The sequence below is a fragment of the Phragmites australis genome, chromosome 18, assembly GCF_958298935.1.
Source record: "Phragmites australis chromosome 18, lpPhrAust1.1, whole genome shotgun sequence".
Taxonomy (NCBI): Eukaryota; Viridiplantae; Streptophyta; class Magnoliopsida; order Poales; family Poaceae; genus Phragmites; species Phragmites australis.
In genome coordinates this window covers 18,387,793-18,408,577 of record NC_084938.1, presented here as the reverse complement: position 1 = coordinate 18,408,577, position 20,785 = coordinate 18,387,793, and the positions used below count along the sequence as shown (strand labels likewise).

General features: G+C 44.2%; 1 protein-coding gene and 1 pseudogene across 1 annotated transcript; one reads left to right on the top strand and one right to left on the bottom strand.

Moving 5' to 3' along the window:
* Positions 1–2,521: 2,521 nt before the first annotated feature.
* Positions 2,522–6,034, top strand: LOC133898959 (uncharacterized). The gene is made up of 3 exons (XM_062339799.1): positions 2,522–2,935; positions 3,442–3,679; positions 5,571–6,034. Exons 1-3 carry the CDS (start codon positions 2,672–2,674, stop codon positions 5,708–5,710), a joined length of 642 nt encoding a protein of 213 aa, XP_062195783.1. The 5' UTR covers positions 2,522–2,671; the 3' UTR covers positions 5,711–6,034.
* A 241-nt stretch (positions 6,035–6,275) lies between these two features.
* Positions 6,276–20,394, bottom strand: LOC133898960 (annexin D5-like; annotated as a pseudogene).
* Positions 20,395–20,785: the final 391 nt, after the last annotated feature.

The window sequence follows — 20,785 nt, the reverse complement described above, 5'->3', positions numbered from 1 at the left end:
CAAAGCCATATTTATTATTGTCGATGCTTATATAAGCAATGGGACCAAATAAATTCATGCGAAGTAATTCCAAATGCCTTGTTGTTTTCGTGATGTTCTTAGCGGGATATGGCACTCCAACTTATTTTCCCACTTGACAAGCACTACAAACTCTATTTTTAGAAGTTTACTAAAATTCCTCATACCAACATGAATTAGTCTATGGTGTCATAATCAACCCAAGCTGGACTTAGCTATCAAGCAAGTCTCAAGGTTAGCATTATTAGATGAAAAATCCACAAGATAAAGTTTGCCTTTCATTTGACCTTTGAAGATTAAGGCGGAATCATCCCTTCTAAAGACCGTTGCATAAACATTGGTAAATAAACAATTATATCTCATTTTACAAAGTTGAGAAATAGATAACAAATTATAGTTCAAGGATTTAACAAGTAAAGCATTTGATATGAAAAGATCATTTGAGATAGCCAATTTACCCAATCCCATTATCTTTCATTTGCCATTGTCTCAAAAAAAAAAAAAAAACAATAGTCTCATGTGGTAATCCACTTGGGTCAAAATGTGAAAACTTGGATTTTACACCCACATTTGCTTGAGTCCTTTCATATTAGTCACAAAGCACTTTAAGTATCCAAATGGATTTCTTAACATGAATGTTTCTATTTGTAATGCCAACATATTTACCAAAGACTCTACCATAGCAATCTTTCCTAAGCACATATGATGCATCAAAAGTACCATGAGAAAATAATTAAACTTTTGGATACTTTGTGCCTTCACAAACTTGATATGATATTGATCCCTTTGCACCTTAGTCTTACCCTTTTCTCTTTTTGGTGGGGTGTATCCAATTCCTTCATAATTGAAGTTTTCCATTTGCGAGCCAAGGACTTCCTTGAGGGCCTTACAACCCTTATAGTATTTTAGAAATCCAATTTGATGAAGGCCCTTAAGCCTCTCATTTTGACTTGCTAATTCTTGTATAGATTTCAAGTTAGTAGCACAAGCATCAATATCAATATCTTTACAATTTGATGTTGGACTATTGGAACATCCGATCCAACTATTAAAACATCAGATGTTGGACTTCAATTCCAAACCGGGACCTCTAAGGTTGAGAAAGTTGGACATTCCGACTTATATTAGAACATCCGATGGAAACATCGGAACATCCGATATTAAAAAGAAACCAAACCGAGAACCCTATGTTCGGAATTTTCGGAACATCCAATGACATCAGAACATGCAATATCAACTTGGGAACATCCAATGTCACAGAGAAGGATTTAACTCGGTGTTCATGTTGTGAGGTTGTGTCGCTTTAGACTTAGTGTAGATCTTTTTGAGCACTAAAATTAAGACCAAACCACATAGTTAAAAAACAAAAAGAGTCCTTCTGAAGAGTAAAACGTTCGCCGCCTTGTTTCTTCAAACGTCATGTTGTTTATATCAATAAGACTTTTAACTATCTAAATACTCATAAATACATTAATCCCTTAATCATTTACTATGAACTATAAAAACCCATATAGGGTCCAGATGTTTTTTAATCTATGATTTAAATTTTTATAATTTAAGTTTCGAAGTTATTATGTTAATGATGTTGTACGAGGTTAAAAAGATTAAATTCTATTATCTTAGCATAAAACGCAAGCTAGCACACTGGTAAGAGGTTTTTGCCTCAAGTACGAGATCTTGAGTTTGAATCTTGTGACTTGCAATCCTCTAAATATAGTTTCGTTTTTTTGGTTTCTGCGTGTTAGTGAAGCCAATACGAGATTTTTTTTTTCACTAGGCACAATAGATATTCTCAAGCGTGGTTTGGTGCTACGTGATAGGAAAGTTGATTACATGCTTTTGCGTTTCTTGTAATGCTATATCATCCATGATAATGATATACTCTCCAAGTGTCCGCGCAGGTGCTGACTGCATTCGGCATGACATGCTTGAGAGAAATACATAAGATGAATCAATTGGAAGTTGACAACATGGGTCGAGAGGTAGATTTGTCATGTGGTGGGTAAAAAGACGAGTTTCTATCAAATTATGTAGGACATCGTCACCTGCCGACTGATTGTGATGTAGATCGTTCTGATCCATAAAATCAACGCAATTTTGATACGTGACAATGATAGGAGCACTAAACCAATGTCTATCAACCACCGTTGTTTCGTGAGTACTCTTTTTTATTAATCATTTTAGTCTCATCAACTATTCTCTAAATATAAATTATTCTCGATTTTATACACTTTTTTCTCTTTTGTTCCTTTGCTACCCTTATTTAATAAATACTACTACTCTCACAAATAAATGAGTTCTTTTTTTTAATACAGAATAAATAAAAGACAATAAAATCATTTAATCTATTTTTTAATCTTTATATATAAATCTAAAATGATCTATATTTCTAATCAGAAGAAGTATCATTTCTTTTTTTTTCAAGCCACTCGAGTACATGATGCAAGTCGAGATTGACAGGTGGATGTATTCGACACAGATGTCACCTGCGTGGCGAATGCTGTGCTGGTCCATCGGACACGTGTCGTCGAGCCCTCTTGCTAAATCCGTCCAGTACAACGACTGGGGAGACATCGCCCCAATCCCCCACATCCGTTTCTCTCGCCGACGCCGGCGAGCTCAGTTGGCTCGCGCAACACCGCCCCCAGCGGACATGGACGGGCCCGGCAACGGCGAGGCCTCCTCCGGCGCCCGCGCGGTGGACGTCGAGGAGGAAACGCTCCCCGGGGTGCTCCGCAGCTTCGTCGACGGCGTCTCGTCCCCGGGAGCCGGCGGGGACGAGCCGCTGCTGCGGCGGATGCGGGCGGCGTCCTGCGAGGCAGCGCCCCGGCTGCGCGAGGCGTCCAGGAACTCGGCGCGGGACCTGCTCGAGTGGACAAGGCGGGGAAGCGGCCTCCGCGCCATCCTCGTCATCTCAGTGAGCCGCCGCGTGCCCCTTCGTTATTATTGTTTCTCGATTTCCTTCTAATAACCTTAAGTTTTCCTGCTTAGTTCACTAAATTCGACTCAATTTTATTATTTATTGGTGCGTAACTTGATTACTAGGTACTAGCCTAATACCTAAGGATGCTTTGCGTAGTGATATGCTTGCTCTTGATTTGTGTCTGCTTTGTCAGTAGGACCCTTACCATGGCACAGTTTCCAACTTGCCATTGCAATGCTAAATGGGGTTATTATATGCCACAACGATGCTGTTGAGGAAAATGAATAATAGGTTGAATTATATGTTGTAAAATGAAAATACATAGGGATTGCATAGTACCTGAATCCATCAGAGCCAGTTTTGTGCGCAGATTTGATGATATGAGGTGTCATTTATTTGTAGATCTTAAATGCTACCCTTGGTATGCCATCTGCTTTAGAAATATTTTAAATTGCACATGGGACTTTATTATCCTCTTTCATCTGTTCCTGATGTGGCAGGCTGGGACAATCACTCTTATAGCATTGACTGGCCTTCTGATCTTCATGTTCTTCCTGCTGGTTGCGACTGCTAATGCCATCATTGTTTCAGTCCTGATGTCATTGGCAGCTGCCGGAGGATTCTTGGCTATCTTCTTTGCTTGCTTAGTTGCAGTGTATATCGGGGCACTATCAATTGCTACTTTCGCTGTGTCCGCCACAGTTATCTCTGCAATTGTTGGAGTAATGATTGCTACTGGTAAATCATATCTCTTTCTCTGTAAAAGATTGACGTTCTGTACATATGTTAACATGCAAACCACCTTCAGTTATAAGTCCTAGCAGCCTTAAGACTTACCCGGCAAAGGGCCAAACTATGTTGAAGATATTCTGCATGTTAAGTAGATTTAGTGAGCGTTAATATTTTGAATTTCTTTAAAAACATTTATGTTTTCAACTGAATTATCTCAAATTCTTGGTCTTACTATGAAATTAAATTAGAATTGGACATAACTATTTCTGTTCTTGCATGGGCTGACTTTAGTACTAGCTACTGCCTACTTGGTTGCTTATGCGCATAGCGTCCACTGAAGTGATGCACTAAATTGTCTCTCAGCTATCAGGAGGGATCATATGTAGGTTGCCCACTACAATATCTATGTAATACTAATTTGTTAATAGTGGAGCAACTCTATTCGCCTTAAAATTTTTTGAACAGTACTTACAATACTGGAAGAAAGCAGAAAGGAAACTTTATATATTATGCTATGCGATTTCTGTGAATCATTAAAACAGATTATGGTTCTTGCTTTCACATTTTGTTTTCTGATAAATTAGGAGAACCATGTAGCGGCATCTATACTATGCAATTTTAGTGGGGTGAATGATCAATTCAGATTGTGGTGTTTTATTTGATATTCTGTTTTCTAATCAATTAGGAGAACCATGTAGAGGCATCTAAAGTAAGTTATTAAATGTTTAATAAACTTCTCCACAATTCACTTAAAAATGAGTATTGGGTGAAAAATATGTTCACTTTCAACAATGGAACATCATATAGAGGCATCTTAACTACTTGACTAAACCTTGAAAGTTCATGAAATTTGTTTTGCTGCAAATACTTACAATACATTCCTACTTTTTTGTTGAGTCTGATTTTGATATGTGGTGAAATGTATGGACCTGAAGATGAAAAAAAATGATGATAGAAGCTATGAAAGGTTAAATATCTATGGGAAAGTAGTAGAACCCACATACTGGAAAGTTATTGTTATGGAAAGAGTCAAGTTAGTTTAGGCAAGTTATCTAGTTGTTATGGGCAGGAGATAAGTTGGATATGATTAGGAGATAGAGTTTGATTAGTTTCCAATTCAGCTAGAGATAAATTAGGTAAGTTAGGATTTGGATTGTAATTTCTCCTCTATATATAGAGGGGCAGCCACGCATCATTAGAAGAAAGCAAGAAGAATTCAGCAAAGGGCTTTTGCCCAAATGGTTAGATTAGAGTCTCTTCTCGGCCGGAGAAGCCTGGGATTAGAGGGCGATCTGCCCTATCCTACCTTTGTATCCAACTGTTCCTCTTGTTGCCATAATATTATGAATGCAACTGTCAGAGTCTTGCGATAAATAGTTAGGTGAGATCAATTTACAGCCATAGCAGTGATTTACATATTTCATTTCTTGGACATCACTTCATGCACGGGACTTTATGAAAGCCAAAATGAAATCGACAATTAGTCTATGCTCTAGAATATGTTGTCAAATTTTCCTTTTTTCCTTTGGGAATTATAGTCACCACGGCACTTCTTTACACATATTTGTGGAGAATCAATCAAACATAGGCATGAAAGTAGAAGTGGTAAGGGGGGATAAGTTGCACCACTTTAGCGAAAATAGCTACATCGATGATTCCGTTTATGGAGATTGTGATGCTCCATATCTAGATATGTATACATATAATAATTTGTTTTGACAAAGCAGCTTCCCTGTAGTGAGAACTCTCTTTTTTCAGACAATATGTTTTGACAAAGCAGCTTCCCTGTAGTGAGAATTCTCTTTTTTCAGATTTGTTGGGGGCAAAAGCTTATTTTCACCTTCTAGGAACCTGTCTATATCACGTGTGCTAATGTTCAGAAACCATCCTACTGCAGGTTGGGTTGGGTTCTTCTGGATGATCTTGTTCGCTGCAAGGAAAAGCATAGACCTGACAAAGCACTCCGTCGGCATGACAAGCTTGGCGATCCAATCGTATTCCACTTCCCGGCACGTGAACCAGAAGCCTGTAGACTGATGCGAGTTCAGATGGACGGCATGCCCTGTGTGGAGCTTGATCTTTGTGAATTACGGTTTCCCCAGATTTTAAGAGAGTGGAGGATGTCACATGCTTGTAGTAGACGGCTCTGGTTTTCTGTGTGTATCGGCCGCTACTAGTCTCTTCTGAACTGCACCATATATGCCCGGCAACCAGTGTTGGTCTTTGTGGGATACGATCAGATGAACTAGTGGTGAATAGCCACCGATACTTGTGCATACAGATCGTGTACACATTGTGGAATAAGCCTTGTTGTATGTGCATGTCCTCCATGAGTGCACAATAATATTGGTATTGGAAATAGCTCGATGTCTCGATCACAGAAAAATGAGGGAAATAGAGGAAATTTGAGTTGCCAGAAATCGAGAGAATCCAACATTGATCGATTGATCATAGGCTATAGCACCCAGAAACATGCAGCTGCGCTTTCTCACAATCTTCTTAGTGCAACACAACTCCCAAACCGCAAATATATACACGAACATTCATTCTATGGAGCCATGGAACTGCAAGCACACAACAAGGCCAAGGATGCAGCAACGAAGCACCGGCTGGCCATGCCGACGGCGGAGGATCGCTGCGCTGGTAGAGGCAGAGAGCTGTGCACGAAACAGAGTGGTGACGGCAGCAGAGTCCAGCCCCATTAACAGTAGCTGCGGTCGCCGCCGACGAGGGAGAGGAGGAAGGTGCGGTAGTTCCCCGACGTCTCGGCGTGGATGGCGTCGGCGAGCAACCTCTTGTACGTCTTGTGGTACTCCGCCTTGATGTGCTGCATGTCGATCTCGGCGCGCGTCACCACCACCCGGATCAGCGTCGAGTCGCTCGTGCAGCACCTGGCATTGTTGTTCCACGTCATCAGATCCAAGAAGCCATCCATCACAGTGCAGTCCGTATGTATGTTGGTTCCGCACGTACCTTTGCGAAGTATCTCGCCGGGCTCTCGGCGCACCGGAGGATGGTGAGGAAGCCGAACCCGAAGTTGCCCGACGTCTCGCTCTTCACGGCCTTCTCGAGGGGCCGGTTGTACATGTGGTGGACTGGTGGTAGGCGGAGGCGATGGACGCCATGTGCGCCCAGCTGCGCTCGCTGAAGATGCGGATGAACGCCCGCTCGTCGGTGCCCAGCCTCCGCTCGCCGGCCTTGTACAGCTCCCGGGCGTCGAGCGTCACCGTGAATGGGTCCACCTCGGCGCCCTGGTAGCGCGGGGTCGCCAGGTACGCCAGCAGAAGCTGCAACGCGTTGCATGTCATGTCGCTCGCTTCGTCGGAACACAAGAACAGAATGTGAGACGGATAGTTCAACGACGAAGAAAGTTCCCTCTGGTGATCGCCGGAGGTGCGCTGGGTGACGTCGTGCTCGACGTGACAGCCGAACCTCTCGCGGTAGGTCTGCTTCATGATCTGCAGCTGGGACGGCGTCCTGGAGCAGATGATCTCGGTCGTCGCCCTCAGGTGGGTGATGTCCCTGGTGAGCGCCTGCTTCAGTATCGTCGCGTCGCGCGCGGCAGGGTCAAGGATCCACAACAGCATCGCTCTTGGAATAACAGGTACAAAATTTAGCCTTACCTCAGTCAAACCTGGGCCACTTCAACTTATTAAATAAAACATTTTTCTTTTTCTTTTTTGCCAAAGAACTTTCGAAACAATGAACATTTTCCAAGTCTCATGTTTAGTAAATAAAACATTTGTTTTTGTGAGAAACCAAGTTAAAATGTGCCTTGGTATATATGTGATGAGTGATTGATAAGGTTATCGATTTAGTTTGTAGAGTTTTGGATTGTTTGAGCTTGATTTGAGCATTTTGATTATGGACTAAATGGAGTTGGAGAAATGTATTTGTTTGTCTCATGGTGTGCAGGTAACAGATACAACTTGGTGGTTGACGGCGGGTGATCGGAGCTAAGTGGGTGTTTAGTGCTAGAGGATCAAAGAGACTCGATGGAGTCAAGAGTGATCCTAGCTGTACACGTGAAGGTCAAGCAAAACATGAAATGAAAGATAAAGATGACGTATTGATAAAGTCAAGCGAAAGAGATGTCGATGCAAATGACAAGGCAGCTTAAGGGATCGGAAGCAGGAGAGACTTGCCGACGGTCATGATCGCAAGACAGAGTACACGTGTCAACATCAGAGCACTTGCTGAATACAGCAAGTGGAGAGTCACGCTTTGAGAAGCATGCAGAGGATTTCACGGCTGGGCCTCAAAACCGTGGGATGACTGAAGGAGTATGTGGCACCATCGCGAAGCTTGCATCCAGGCAAAACTAAGTCGTGAAGGCACCAAGGCCGTTTGATGGATGGAGCAAGAAATTGACCAAAATGCTCTCGATGGTAGGTAGGAGTGTACTACAAGAGAAGGGTATTTTAGTAATAAGTTAGGAAACTTAGGAGTTAGGTAGGACTATGGGAGAGTTGGAACCAACCACTTGAGCCCCTTGTGTCACCCATTTGAGAGCCTAATGCTAGAGTTTTAGAGGAGAGAAAGATGAGGACTTAGCCTATATAATAGGTAAGAGTTTTTGAGAGAAAAATCTTGTAATCCGCTTAAAATAAGGCTGATCTCTTTGAGTAATGAAGTTTATGATTTTGTATATACTTGAATTCCCCTTCTTCTAGTCTCTCTTTATTGGTTCCCTTATAAGTTTGCAAGTTTTTCTTTTTTGATTGTGATTTTCTTGTTGATTTTCATTTTTGTCTTTGAGCTGTGATTTTTTAACCTTAAGAAGTTGTTTTCTTGTTGCTAGAGGCATAAATATTCATATACTCATGTATTTGAGAGGATCTTGAATCCTCTTGTCTCTAGACCATCTACTTGGAGAGTTGCTTCTTTCGGTGACTGTCTTTTTTGCTTTGTTCTTCTTTCAAGTTTTAAGCTTTGTGCTCAAAGACATATGAAATAGTTTTGAATAGAGACTATAGTTCATACTCCATCCGTAGAGTCATGTTACCTTGGAAATTTCTTTCTCACTTTATCTCTCTAATGTTTATGCTTCCGTTTGTGTGTTTTTGAAGAGCATTGGGTGAACAAGAAGTAGACTATCTATTTCATAAGAAATTTGTAAGATGCCTATTCATCTCCCTTGTAATCGCCGTTCTCAGTCCTGCAATTGGTATCAAAGCCGGTTTGATCACTTATTGACCTTAACTGGTTTTGTGATCCGTAGGCGATATGGAGAGAAGTGAAAAGATTCCATTGTTCGATGGAAGTGACTTTCATACTGGAAGGTGCACATGGAGGCTTATCTTCCAAGCCAAGAAAGTGTAATATGAGAAGTAGTTGATTCCAACTATGAGATTCCTGCTGCTCGTACGACTCAGGTTCAAATCGAATAGTATGAGGCTAGTAACAAGGCCATCAATATTTTGTTCACTAGCCTGAGTCAGAATGAGTTTGATAGGGTTCAGCACATTCGTATTGCCTAAGAGATCTGAACTACTCTGAGTGTCTTCCATTAAAGCACTAATCAGATTAAGGACAGACGCCAAAGCACTTAAAAAACAAGAATACCAAATGTTTGTGCAAGGGTCTGGTGAATCTTTAGATGCCATGCTTGCTCGCTTTGATGGAATTGTTAGTAATCTTTGATCAACTGGTGTTCTGCCTTATTCTGACCACGAAAGAATGATTAAGTTTCTTTATGCTCTTGACCGTAGGATATGGGAAGTGAATATCTCGAGTATTGATGAGTTATCAAGTTACGACACATTGACTTGTGATAAACTCTTCAGCAAGCTCAAGTCAACCTAGATAGCCAAGGAAGCTCGGATAAGTCTCAAAAACCCCCTGTCTTAGAATATGACGTTTGTTTTCGGACCTAGTGGTGGCAATCAGACTGGAGCTGGAGTTCTTTGTGCTAACACTTTATCTGGTGGTTTTGCGTTGTCCCCTTTGGTCTCTATCACAGAGGAGCAGGTAGATGTGCTCGATGATAAAGATCTTGCACTGATCGTGAAGAAGTTCACTCATTTCTACAACAACCACTGAGACTGGAGGAGGGATGGTTCCCGTGCCTAGTTTGAGTGTGATGACACCACCCACTTCAATGCGGACTGCCCTAAGCTCAAGAAGAGGGAAGACTGCGACCACGACTATGACAAGCACAAGAGGAAGAACATGAAACCCTTCTTTAAGAAGAACCGTGACAAGATGGCCAAGAAGGTGGCCAAGGCGGCTTCTAGGGCGTTCGTGGTGGCTCTCAGTGACATCGACATTTCATCAAGCAAGAAGGAGAGCTCAGACGAGGAGGAACCGTAAGTGAAGAACAGGAAAAAGGCCAAAGACTTCATCGACCTCTGCTTCATGGCGGACGACAACAATGACAGTGACCTTGAGCTTGATCCCTCTGAGATATTACCCTCCTACGACCAGCTTTCCATCTGAGTTGATACCTTGAATGATGCTCTCGTTAGCGAGGATAGGTTACTTAAGAAAGTTGTGCGTGAGTTGAAGGAGCTTAGGCCTAAGTATTAGTCTAATTCTTCTGAGCTTGAGTTGCTTAGGTCTAGGGCCAATGTTGAGGATGCGGATTGTGAGAGTTGCTTCAATCTGTGCATGCTCAAGTCGCTAGTCTGCTTGAGACTGCCGAGAAGAAGCTCTTTGAGGAGGAGTCTAGACCTACTCTCTTAGGCGCTTGAAAAAATTGCTCTTTGCTTTCAAAAGATGCTGAAGTGAAAGACAAACATATAAAGGAGCTAGAGTCTAGATTGGAGAGTGCTGAGAGTTCTATGGATGTGCATCCTAAGTGTCCCACCTGCATGATCATTAACGACAATCTCAACTCGGTTAGAGGGTAAGTGGAAAAGCTCATGGCTAAGAATGAGTACCCCCTTTCTCTTGTGAAGAAGTGCTCAGAAGGTAAGGGCAAAATGGATTTGATCTTAATCAAGACTAAGATGTGTGCTGATAAGGCTGGGTTAGCTTTGGGTTTGGGCTTTGAGAGAGTTGCTTACACAAGTTCTGGCAAGACTGTATTCACCCCACCCACTACCTTAGAGTCGGAGAAAGCCAAGATCAATGCGTCACAATCCATGCCAGAAAAGAACAAACCTACACCTCAATCTACAAAGAAGAAACCTACACCCAAGAGAGCTCCATAGCCTAATATTAGGGCACCTATGAGAGAGCCTAGAGTGACTGGTAGTCGAGTTCCTGAGAGATGCTATCACTACACCAACTGCCAAAGAGAGGATCATCTTATTGGGTTTTGTTTTCGCCATAGGAGAGATGAGAGGCATGAGTGGGAGTGGAGTACCCAGAACATGTACCGCCCCTCTGTTGGTGTACATGAGCCTTTTCCTGGCTTCTACCTACGAGTCTCTAGCGTTTTTCAGTCTCTTTCTAGAGGCGCTGCCCGGTGTAGATTTTACCATGGCTCATATGGTTTTGGTCCACGTGTAATAGGTTTTGAGTCCCAGCGCTTTGGCAGACCACGTGTTCCGCATCGTGGTACTTGTCCCCAGTGTGCTGGTGTTGAGTTGCATGCTCCTACTATTTCTACTTCAAGGCTGATGACTCAGTATTTGATTCCTAGGAGGTTTTTAACTAACTCCAGTACTGAGCCATTCACCTTGTATTCTTCTTCCATGTAGGTGATAGGTGGAGACCTAGAGAACAAGTGGTTCATTGACTCCGGTTGTTCGCGTCATGACCGGAGATTCATCATGGTTTTCCATCCTCACCTCAACAAAGCATCACAAGTACATCACTTTTGGGGATGATCAGAAAGGTAGAGTGAAGGCAAAGGAACAGTAACGTTAAATGAGAGTTTTACTCTCAAAGATGTGGCTTTGGTGGAGCATGTATAATATAACGTTCTCTTTGTATCTCAATTGTTGGATGGGGACTTGGAAGTGCATTTCAAACATGATACTTCTTGAGTTCTCGATTCCTCTGGCGCTTTTATTTGCAAGATTTCTCGAGTTGGGAGAGTTTTTGGAGCTAAGTTTTCTGGTTCTTCTCGGTGTTTACTTGCTCAACTTTCTTCTGAGCTTTGGATGTAGTATAGAAGACTAGGACACATGAGCTTTGATTTGCTTACTCATTTGAGTGTCCTAGGCTTAATCCGAGGATTGCCCAAGTTCAAGTTTGAGAAGAATCTTGTTTATGCTCCTTGTCGACATGGCAAGATGGTTGTTGCTCCTCACCAACCAGTTAATCTGGTAAGGACTGAACGATTAAGAGAACTTCTCCATATGAACACTGTTGATCCTTCCTGGATTCGTTCGGTGGGTGAGAAGTGGTATGTATTTGTCATTATTGATAATTACTCTCGCTACTCTTGGGTCTTCTTTCTTGTGAGCAAGGATGAAGTATTCTCACACTTTCAGAGTTTATCTTTGAGATTGTTGAAGGAACTCTCTGGTGCATTGAAAGCAATTCATAGTGGTAATGGCATCGAGTTCAAGAACTATCTCTTTGACACTTTCTATCTTGAGCATGGTATTGAGTATCAGTTTTCTGCCCCACACGTTTCTCAGCAGAATGATGTGATTGAGAGAAAGAATAGGACTTTGGTTGAGATGGATAGGACGATGCTCGATGAGCATAGGACTCTTAGAAAATTTTGGGCTAAGGCCATTTGCATAGTTTGCTACATCTCAAATCCGATTTTCTTGCACTCGATCTTCAATTTGAATTCTTATGAGTTGCGTTTTGGGAGAAAGCCGAATGTTTCACATTGAAGGGATTAGTGATGTCCTAAGAGGGGGGGGGGGAGGGGGTGAATTATGACACTTAGAACTATTTTGGCTCCAAAAACAATAAAGATAAACCTATATCAAATTATATCTAGATGTGCTCTAGGTTTATCTAGTGTGTCTACTCTACCGATCAAATCGGTTGCAACCTATTTAAGAAGATAAATTGGAAGAATGTAAATGCGGAAACGTAAATGAGGTAGAGAAAGGCAAACTCTGCATAAGGATTTTTTCTATGGTATTGATGGCATGAATGCCACCTCTAGTCCACGTTGGAGCTCCACAAAGGATATATTCCCGGTTGGCACCCGGTCACGGCTCTTGAGCCACCAAGTCACAAAGACAAAGCCTCCACCCAGATGAGCCACCAAGCCACCAAGGCAAGGTCTCACCACTAGCCTCTCTTTCCTTTGTAAAATATGCTCTAGTGAGTTCAACACCTAGAGCATCGGACCATTCGGTGAAGCAAATCTTCCTAGGACTTCTCCAATTCAGTCCAACTTTGTCCCAACTGTGGTTGCTTCTTCATGTATTGTATCCATGAGACCTACTAACATATATTCTTGACAAACATGTTAGTCCCATTGACTTTGTTGTTATTAATCACCAAAATCACAATCATGACCTAATAGAGCCATTTTTGCTCCACACATTTGAGAGTTTTTGGTTGCCGGTGCTTCATCCTAAAGCGTGACAATATTGACAAGTTCGAGTCATGCTCTTATGATGGCATTTTCTTAGGGTATTTTGTTCATAGTCATGCTTATAGGGTTTACAATCTTAACACTAACACCATCATGAAATCCTATGATGTGATTTTTGATTAGTCGACCCCTTGTGTTAGTTCTGTCTTTGAATGTGCAGGTGATCAGGAGATGAGCATGAGTATCTTTGTAGATGGCGACCTTCCAGCTCTTGGTGATGACGAGGATGATCCACTACTTCCCTCGACCACACCTGCTCCAGAGTTGGCTCCTGCTTCTACTCTAGCAGAGGGTACTGTAGCATCTACTTCCACTTCAGCTACTTTCGAGCCTGCACCAGCAGTGTTTGAGGGGGAGATACATTCACTGTGTGAGACCCCTCAACACATTCAGCAGTGACACCCTCTACAGACGATGATCGGTGATATCAATGAGAGGGTAACGAGGTCCAAATTTTCTTCTCATGCTCATTTTACTGATTATGCATTCGTTACTTCCTTTGAGCCCCATGATGTTTGACATACTTTATCTAATTCAAATTGGGTCAGTGCCATGCATAAAGAGCTTAAATTTTTTGAGAGAAAACAACTTTGGGTCCTTGTAGAGCCCCCCCTAATGTTCACACCATAAGCACAAAATGAGTTTTCAAAAACAAACAGGGGAGGATGGGTTTGTAGTGAGAAACAAGGCTAGACTAGTGGCTCAAGATTTCACTCAAATTGAGGGGATAGACTTTGGAGAGACCTTTGCACCGGTAGCTAGGCTAGAAGCCATTAGGATCCTCCTAACATTTGCAGCATCCCAGGGTTTTAAGCTGTATCAAATGGATGTCAAGAGTGCGTTCCTAAATAGTTTCATACATGAAGAGATCTATGTCAAGCAACCCCCAGGCTTTGAGCACCCAAATACCCTCATAGAGTTTACAAGCTCTAGAAAACTTTGTATGGGCTTAAGCAAGCACCTAGAGCTTGGTATGTTAGGCTTAGGTCTTTCTTATTAGAGCATGGGTATATCATGGGGTCGATTGATAAAACTTTATTCACTCTCAAGCATGACAAATATTTCCTACATGTTCAGATTTACGTGGATGATATCATTTTTGGTGGCTCTTCTCATGCACTTGTGGCCAAGTTTGCAAAAACTATGAGCAGGGAGTTTGATATGTCAATTATGGGTGAGCTCAACTTTTTCTTTGGACTTCAAATCAAGCAATGCAAGTAAAGTACCTTCATCCACCAGACGAAGTACACCAAGGAGCTGTTGAAGAAGTTCGATACGAGCGACGCAAAGCCCTTGGTGACCCCGATGGCTACATCGATGGTGCTTGTTCCGAATGAAGATGGCGAGAAGGTGGACCAGCGCGAGTTCAGGAGCATGATTGACCCCCTCATGTACCTGACGGTGACTCAACCGGACATCCACTTCGCCATCTGTGTCCGCATGCGCTTCCAAGCTTTACTGAGGACGTCTCACCGCCAAGCGGTGAAATGCATTCTGAGATACCTTAAGTACACTCTCGAGTATGGACTTTGGTTTTCTACTTCCTCTTCACTTTCTCTTTGAGGTCTTGTCAATGCAGATTTTGCTGGGTGTAGAATTGACTGGAAGAGTACTTCTAGTACGTGTCATTTCTTAGGTACTTCTCTTGTGTAATGGTCTTCTCGCAAGCAGTCTAGTGTTGCGTAGTCTACTATTGAAGCAGAATATGTTGCTACTGCTAGCTGTTATTTTCATATTTTGTGGATGGTTGTTACCTTTAGAGACTATGGGCTTCAAGAGTGTGCCACTTTTATATGACAACACCAGTGCCATAAGCATTACCAATAACCCAGTTCAACACTTCAGAACCAAACACATAGATGTGAGATTCCACTTCTTGAGAGACCACAATGAGAAGGGATACATTGAGTTGAGCTACATAGATACCCAACACTAGCTAGCCGATATTGTTACTAAACCTCTAGATGGAACAAGATTTTCCTATTTGATGGGAGAGCTTGGTGTGTGCCATCCCTATGGCATTGTGTGAGGGGGAGCTGTCTTTGCAGATACTATATCTTACTTTTGTTGCACTTGCATTGCATCTTATCATGTAAGATAATCATAGTAGTTGAGCTTTGACTTGTATGTGTTTAGCATTTTTATTTGCTACACTTGAATTTAGACTAAGTTGAGTAGTTGTGCGGAGCAACTTTTAATCTTAGGCTCCTCTTGATGTTTTGACATGAAATATTTCAAGCAAGATAGCTTTATTTAAGATCAAATTTAGTAATTTTATGAATCATGTAGACTATGCAATGCTACATTCTTGATCACCATGTTCGTAATTGTTTTGGCTTAATCAATGTTTGTGTTAAGACTAGTTTGATGAATATCTTGCTCTAGGCTTCTTGGTTCAAGTTAGTGGATTGGGGAACATTGAACTATATTTTTTTGTCTTTGTCAAATGTTTAGGTCATGATACAACCTTAGGGGAACATGTGTTCCTTATGTCGCAAACACACTACTTGACTTGATTTTGTGAAAACTTGATAACTTATGAAATTTTAATAATCTTGTGAAAATTAAATTTCTTGAGCAAAAATGTGATCCAATATGGTTATCTTGAAACCTCGAGGTGTTTACCATACCCAGTCGCGCGACACTTCACTTGGATAAGAGGCAACTTGAGGATAAAAATGAAAGAAATGTGACTAAAAGATCAATGTTGTTTTAATCAGTTGATCTAACTAAGTTATTGTTTCATATGTGAGCATTTGCAAAGTCTACTATCATGAATGCTTGTTTGCCTAGCTTGAGATTGAAGTTGGCTAGTTCTTAATGCTTTTATTATCTCGGCACGAGTGAATGCTTATTTGGTGGTCGCTTTGAACATGATTAGGCTATGTGAAATTAAATACGCCAACTAATTCTTTGGTTTTAGCTTGCACAACTTCATGTTCTTGTGCCACTGTTTCCTTTTGAGCCTTTGTGCATTTGTGAGCTCCATCTTCTACTTTCCATAGCCCTTTGACGTTTCTAGCTTTTGTAAATGCTATGTAGTATACTTGTGAAATCTCATTAGGATTGCATGTTCATGCATTACATAATGCTTTATCCTTGATGTTTGCATTGTCAAAGGGGAAGAAATGAACGAAGAAGGGGAGAAATGAAAAATGGGCACCAAATTGAAGAAAAATCTTGTATAAATGAAAAAAAGTGCATTCATCAAGAGGGAGCATTTGATTTTGTATTTTTTAGTTTTTATTGCTCTTTTGAGATTTTTGGATTGTCTTTGCTGCTCTTAGGTGTTACTCAACCTTTCTTATGCCAAGTGACATGTTTTTGCTTTTTCTTGAGTTTTTAGTCACTTGGATGAACCTATCTTCTTCAAACCAAAATCTTTGTGCTTTGAGGTGTTATCAATGCTGTCGGAGGGTTAACTCCTGTCGCAGGGATCCTGAGGGACCCCTTTTTAGAGATTCGGCCGGGGGGATGATCCTGAATAAGTTTGCCAGAGAAATAAATGGATATGAATGCGATGGCTGGCGGGGTGGAATGATCTAGTGCGGAATGAAGTAAATGCACTGGGGTTTAGATAGGTTCGGGCCACACGGAGGCGTAACACCCTACTCCTGTATGGATGCTATAAATGTCCTGAGAATGTCCCTCAAGGATGTTGCTGGTTACAAGAATGTCTGTCTATCCTAGAGCCTGGGGCTCCTTGTTCTTCGGTCAGTGTGTATCTGTTGGCTTTGGGTGCTCTTGGTCTTCTTGATCTTCTCTACTTCCTTAACTTCTTCAACCGTGCAGAGCTCGCCGAGCTTTGCAGAGTTCCCAGACTTGTTTCGCTCGTCGAGAGATATTCACTTCTCCGACCTCTTCCCAGCAGTAGCGTGCCCCGAATGGGAGGGCACGAGTTCCAAGGCACCATAAATGGAAAGAGCGTCATCATAGCTTCTGTGCGAAGTGACGGGGGTTGAAAACGTGCCCCGCGTGCGGTCTTCAGTTGTCATAATGGCACTAGCAACGGGCGCCGTGGAGAGGGCCCACCAGGCAGCGGCAGAGCGGCCTGGCGTGCCCGCCCTGTCTTGTTCTCCTACCACAGCAGCGCGGCAGACGGAACGCCTCGACCCTTGCGACGTTATCCCGAGGCATGCCGGATGGCACGGGATGGGACCCGTGCATTTAATGTCCCCACGCCCTTCTGCCAGAATATGGCAGGAACTGACACCGAGCGTGGCGGGAGCAGTTGGAGGTGACAGGCCACGCGCGCTCTTAAATGCGGCCTCGGGCCTTTCACCTACTGACACCTCATCGCTGGACCCCTGTGGGGGCCACTGACGGAGGGGCTTCTTGGGTTGTCGGGGAACCGAGTGCTCGGGGTCACTGTTCACCTCCCTGAGCACTTTCTCCCAAGAATGCCCTTCCTTGGTCCTCAGGGAACCGAGTGCTCAGGGGGCTACTGTTCACCTCCCCGAGCACTCTCTCCCGGGCATGTTTGTACGGATCCTCGGGGAACCGAGTGCTTGGGGGCCGCGGCTCGCAGCCCCGAGCACTCTCTCCCGGAACTTCCTTTAGTGGGCCCTCGGGGTACTCGGGTGCCCGTGGGCTACTGCTCGCAGCCCTGGGCACACCCCTCCCGGTACTTGGTTCTCCTGGTTGTCGGGGGACTTGGGTGCTCGGGGGTCGCCGTTTACCTCCCCGAGCACTTTCTTCCCGTCACTTAGTCTTCGCAGATCATCGGGAAACCCGGGTACTCGGGGACCACTGACTGTGGCCCCGAGCGCCCTCTCCCGGGACTTAGTCTTTTTTACCTTACGGAGGTGACCCCGTGGGATGGCACCACGTGGCGGATTGCTGACCTAGCCTCGGGATTCGGGGACCCCTGGTTCCTGATTCACCGACAGCAGCCCCCGGGCCCATTGGCAGGCGATGGCCCAGAGACTGCGGATGGGCCCTTCGTCGTCAACGAGGTCGAACCTAGCACCGACGCCACGCGGCGCGCTCTTAGGCGCTGGCCCTTCCGGTCCGGGCTTCTGGTACGGCCCAACGAGGAGCCGAACGGGCGGCGCGTGATAACGAGGCGGGCGGCGCGCGTGGCAACCGCGCAGATCGAGAAAAGTGCGCCTCGCAACCGCTGACAACCGCACGGCCCGAGGGAGATTCGCTTGTCGGTTGCGCTGGTCGAGGAAACCGTCTCGCCGAGCGCATCGCGGCAGACGACGTTTGAATTTCCCTGGAGTATAAAAGGAGGAGGGGAGCGAACCGTCCCCCTCTTTACACCATCTTTGCGAACAAGCCTTCTTCTTCCTTGTGCTCCTGAGCCCTCATCCTCCCTTAGGCGATCAGAGCACCACTTTTCCCCCACCGTTCCAAATCATCCCCCAACCTGACAAGATGTCAAGAGCAAGAGGAAGCCGCCGCAACAGGACACCCGACAGCGTGCTGCTGGAGTCCTAGCTCGTGAACGAGGAGGCGGCGGACAAAGTGCGGAAGTTGATGGTGCCCGAAGGCCAGCGGGAGGCCTCGGTGGTGACGCCGGCGAGCTTCCCACCGGTGACGGACCGGTCGGAGCGGATCGTCCTCTTCACTTCCTTCGTGGTGGCCGGGTTGGTGCCGCCGTTCTCGACCTTCTTCCTCCAGATCCTCGACACGTTCGGGATCCAGCTGGTGCATCTTAGCCCGAACTCCGTCGTCATCCTGGCGGTCTTCGCCCACCTCTGCGAGATGTTCGTGGGGGTGCCACCGTCGGTGTCGCTTTTCCGACACTTCTTCGTGTTGCGGCCGGTAGGGAAGAAGAGGGGCTTCTCCACCGCTGACGTCGCCGGCTGCTGCAATTTCTGGCTGCGAGACGGCCTGGGGGAGCAGTATATTCCCCAGGTGCTGCGGAGCAAATGGGACGACTGGCGGCGCGACTGGTTCTACATCGACGTCAGTCCCCACGACCGCCTGACGCTACCGGAGAGGGTTTCACAGTTGAGCCTCAAAACTATTGGAGGACTGGAGGAGTATGTGGCATCATTGTGAAGCTTGCATCGAAGCAAAGCTAAGTCGTGAAGGCACCGCGGCCGTTAGATGGACGGAGCAAGAAATGGACTAAAATATCCTCAATGGTAGGTAGGAGTGTACTACAAGAGAGGGATATTTTGGTAACAAGCTAGAAAATTGAGGGGTCAATTTTCTTAGGCCTATAAATAGAGGGGTTGGGCTATGGGAGAGTTGGAACCAGCCACTTGAGCCCCTTATGCCATCCATTTGAGAACCTAGTGCTAGAGTTTTAGAGAAGAGGAAGATGAATGCTTAGCCTATGTAATAGGAGAGAGTTTTTGAGAGAAAAATGCTTGTAATCGGCCTAAAATAGGGCTGTCCTATTTTCGATTGTGATTTTCTTGTTGATTTTTGTTTTTGCCTTTGAGCTGCGATTTTTCAACCTTGAGAAGTTGCTCTTCTTGTTACTAGAGGCATAAACGTTCATATACTCATGTATTGGAGAAAGTCTTGAATCCTCTTGTCTCTAGACCATTAACTTGGAGAGTTGCTTCTTTTGGTGACTATTTTTTTGCTTTGTTCTTTGTTCAAGTTTCAAGTTTTTATGCTCAAAGACACATGGAATGGTCTTGAATAGAGCATATGGTTCATATTCTATTTGTGGAGTCATAGTTACATTGAAACTTTCTTTCTCACTTTGTCTCTTTAAAGTTTATGCTTTCGTCTTTGCATTTTTTAGGAGCATTAGATGAACAAGGAGTAAACCATCTATTTTGTAAGAAATTTGTAAGATTCCTATTCATCCTCTCTGGTCACAGTTCTTAGTCCTACATTTTTTGAAATAACTTATTTAACTAATTCTTATTTGTCCATCCAGCTACCGGTTTGGGTTAGTACTAAAAACAAGGAGAGTTTTCATGCATGCCTTGTGGTGTCCACTGAGTCGGATGCGATGCACCGTCCAAGATCCTGGTTGAGGACAATCTTGTACTCCTACTGGATGAGCCGCACTATGTCGTGTCACGGTGACTAATGATTGCACAATGTACGATCATGGCGATGATGTTGATCACCATTGTGCTATCGCAACCAAACCCTGCACAACCATGAGACGAGTTACAAAACTTGAAAGACGGCAAAATTTGAGCCAGAGCTTGACTTGAGGAACTATCTATAGGAGAAGAAGAGGAGGCGGTAGCGTTGCGATAGGGTACGTACTTTTGAATGCCTTGTGGAGGTTGATGGCGTCATGTTGGGGCCACATCAGCGCCGGTGGCACTATCAGGTTCGTCATCGCTCCCACTCTTGTCGTGTTCTATTATGCTAACAATCGGGGAAGCCAATCTGTCAATGCCATCCCCGCTGCTAGCGCTCATGGGGGTTTTAAAGGGGAGAGAAATGGAGTTGCTTTCCATTCCATCGCGTGCACGCTCGCCTTCTTATCCGGAGCAATGGATGCCTTCTTATCCGGAGCAGAGAATTTCCATTCCATCGGGTGCATGCCTGCCTGCCTTTCGGCTGATTCTTTCTTGACGGACCTGGAGTCCAGCCGTCTAGGACAAGGCATGTGTTGCAGTGCAACCATGAAATGCTCGCATCAAGCACAGCTACTGCAGAACTGCTTGTCGAGAGAGCTCTAGGTGCTTGCGTCTGCTGATTGAGGCAGTGCACACATTGGTGTCGTG

What these genes read in the sequence shown, in the direction of transcription:
- LOC133898959 (XM_062339799.1), top strand. Translation starts at nt 2,672, where the DNA reads ATGGACGGGCCCGGCAACGGCGAGGCCTCCTCCGGCGCCCGCGCGGTG. An exon ending in GCGCCATCCTCGTCATCTCA is followed by an intron (nt 2,936 to 3,441) that starts GTGAGCCGCCGC and finishes CTGATGTGGCAG; the next exon opens with GCTGGGACAATCACTCTTAT. An exon ending in TGGAGTAATGATTGCTACTG is followed by an intron (nt 3,680 to 5,570) that starts GTAAATCATATC and finishes ATCCTACTGCAG; the next exon opens with GTTGGGTTGGGTTCTTCTGG.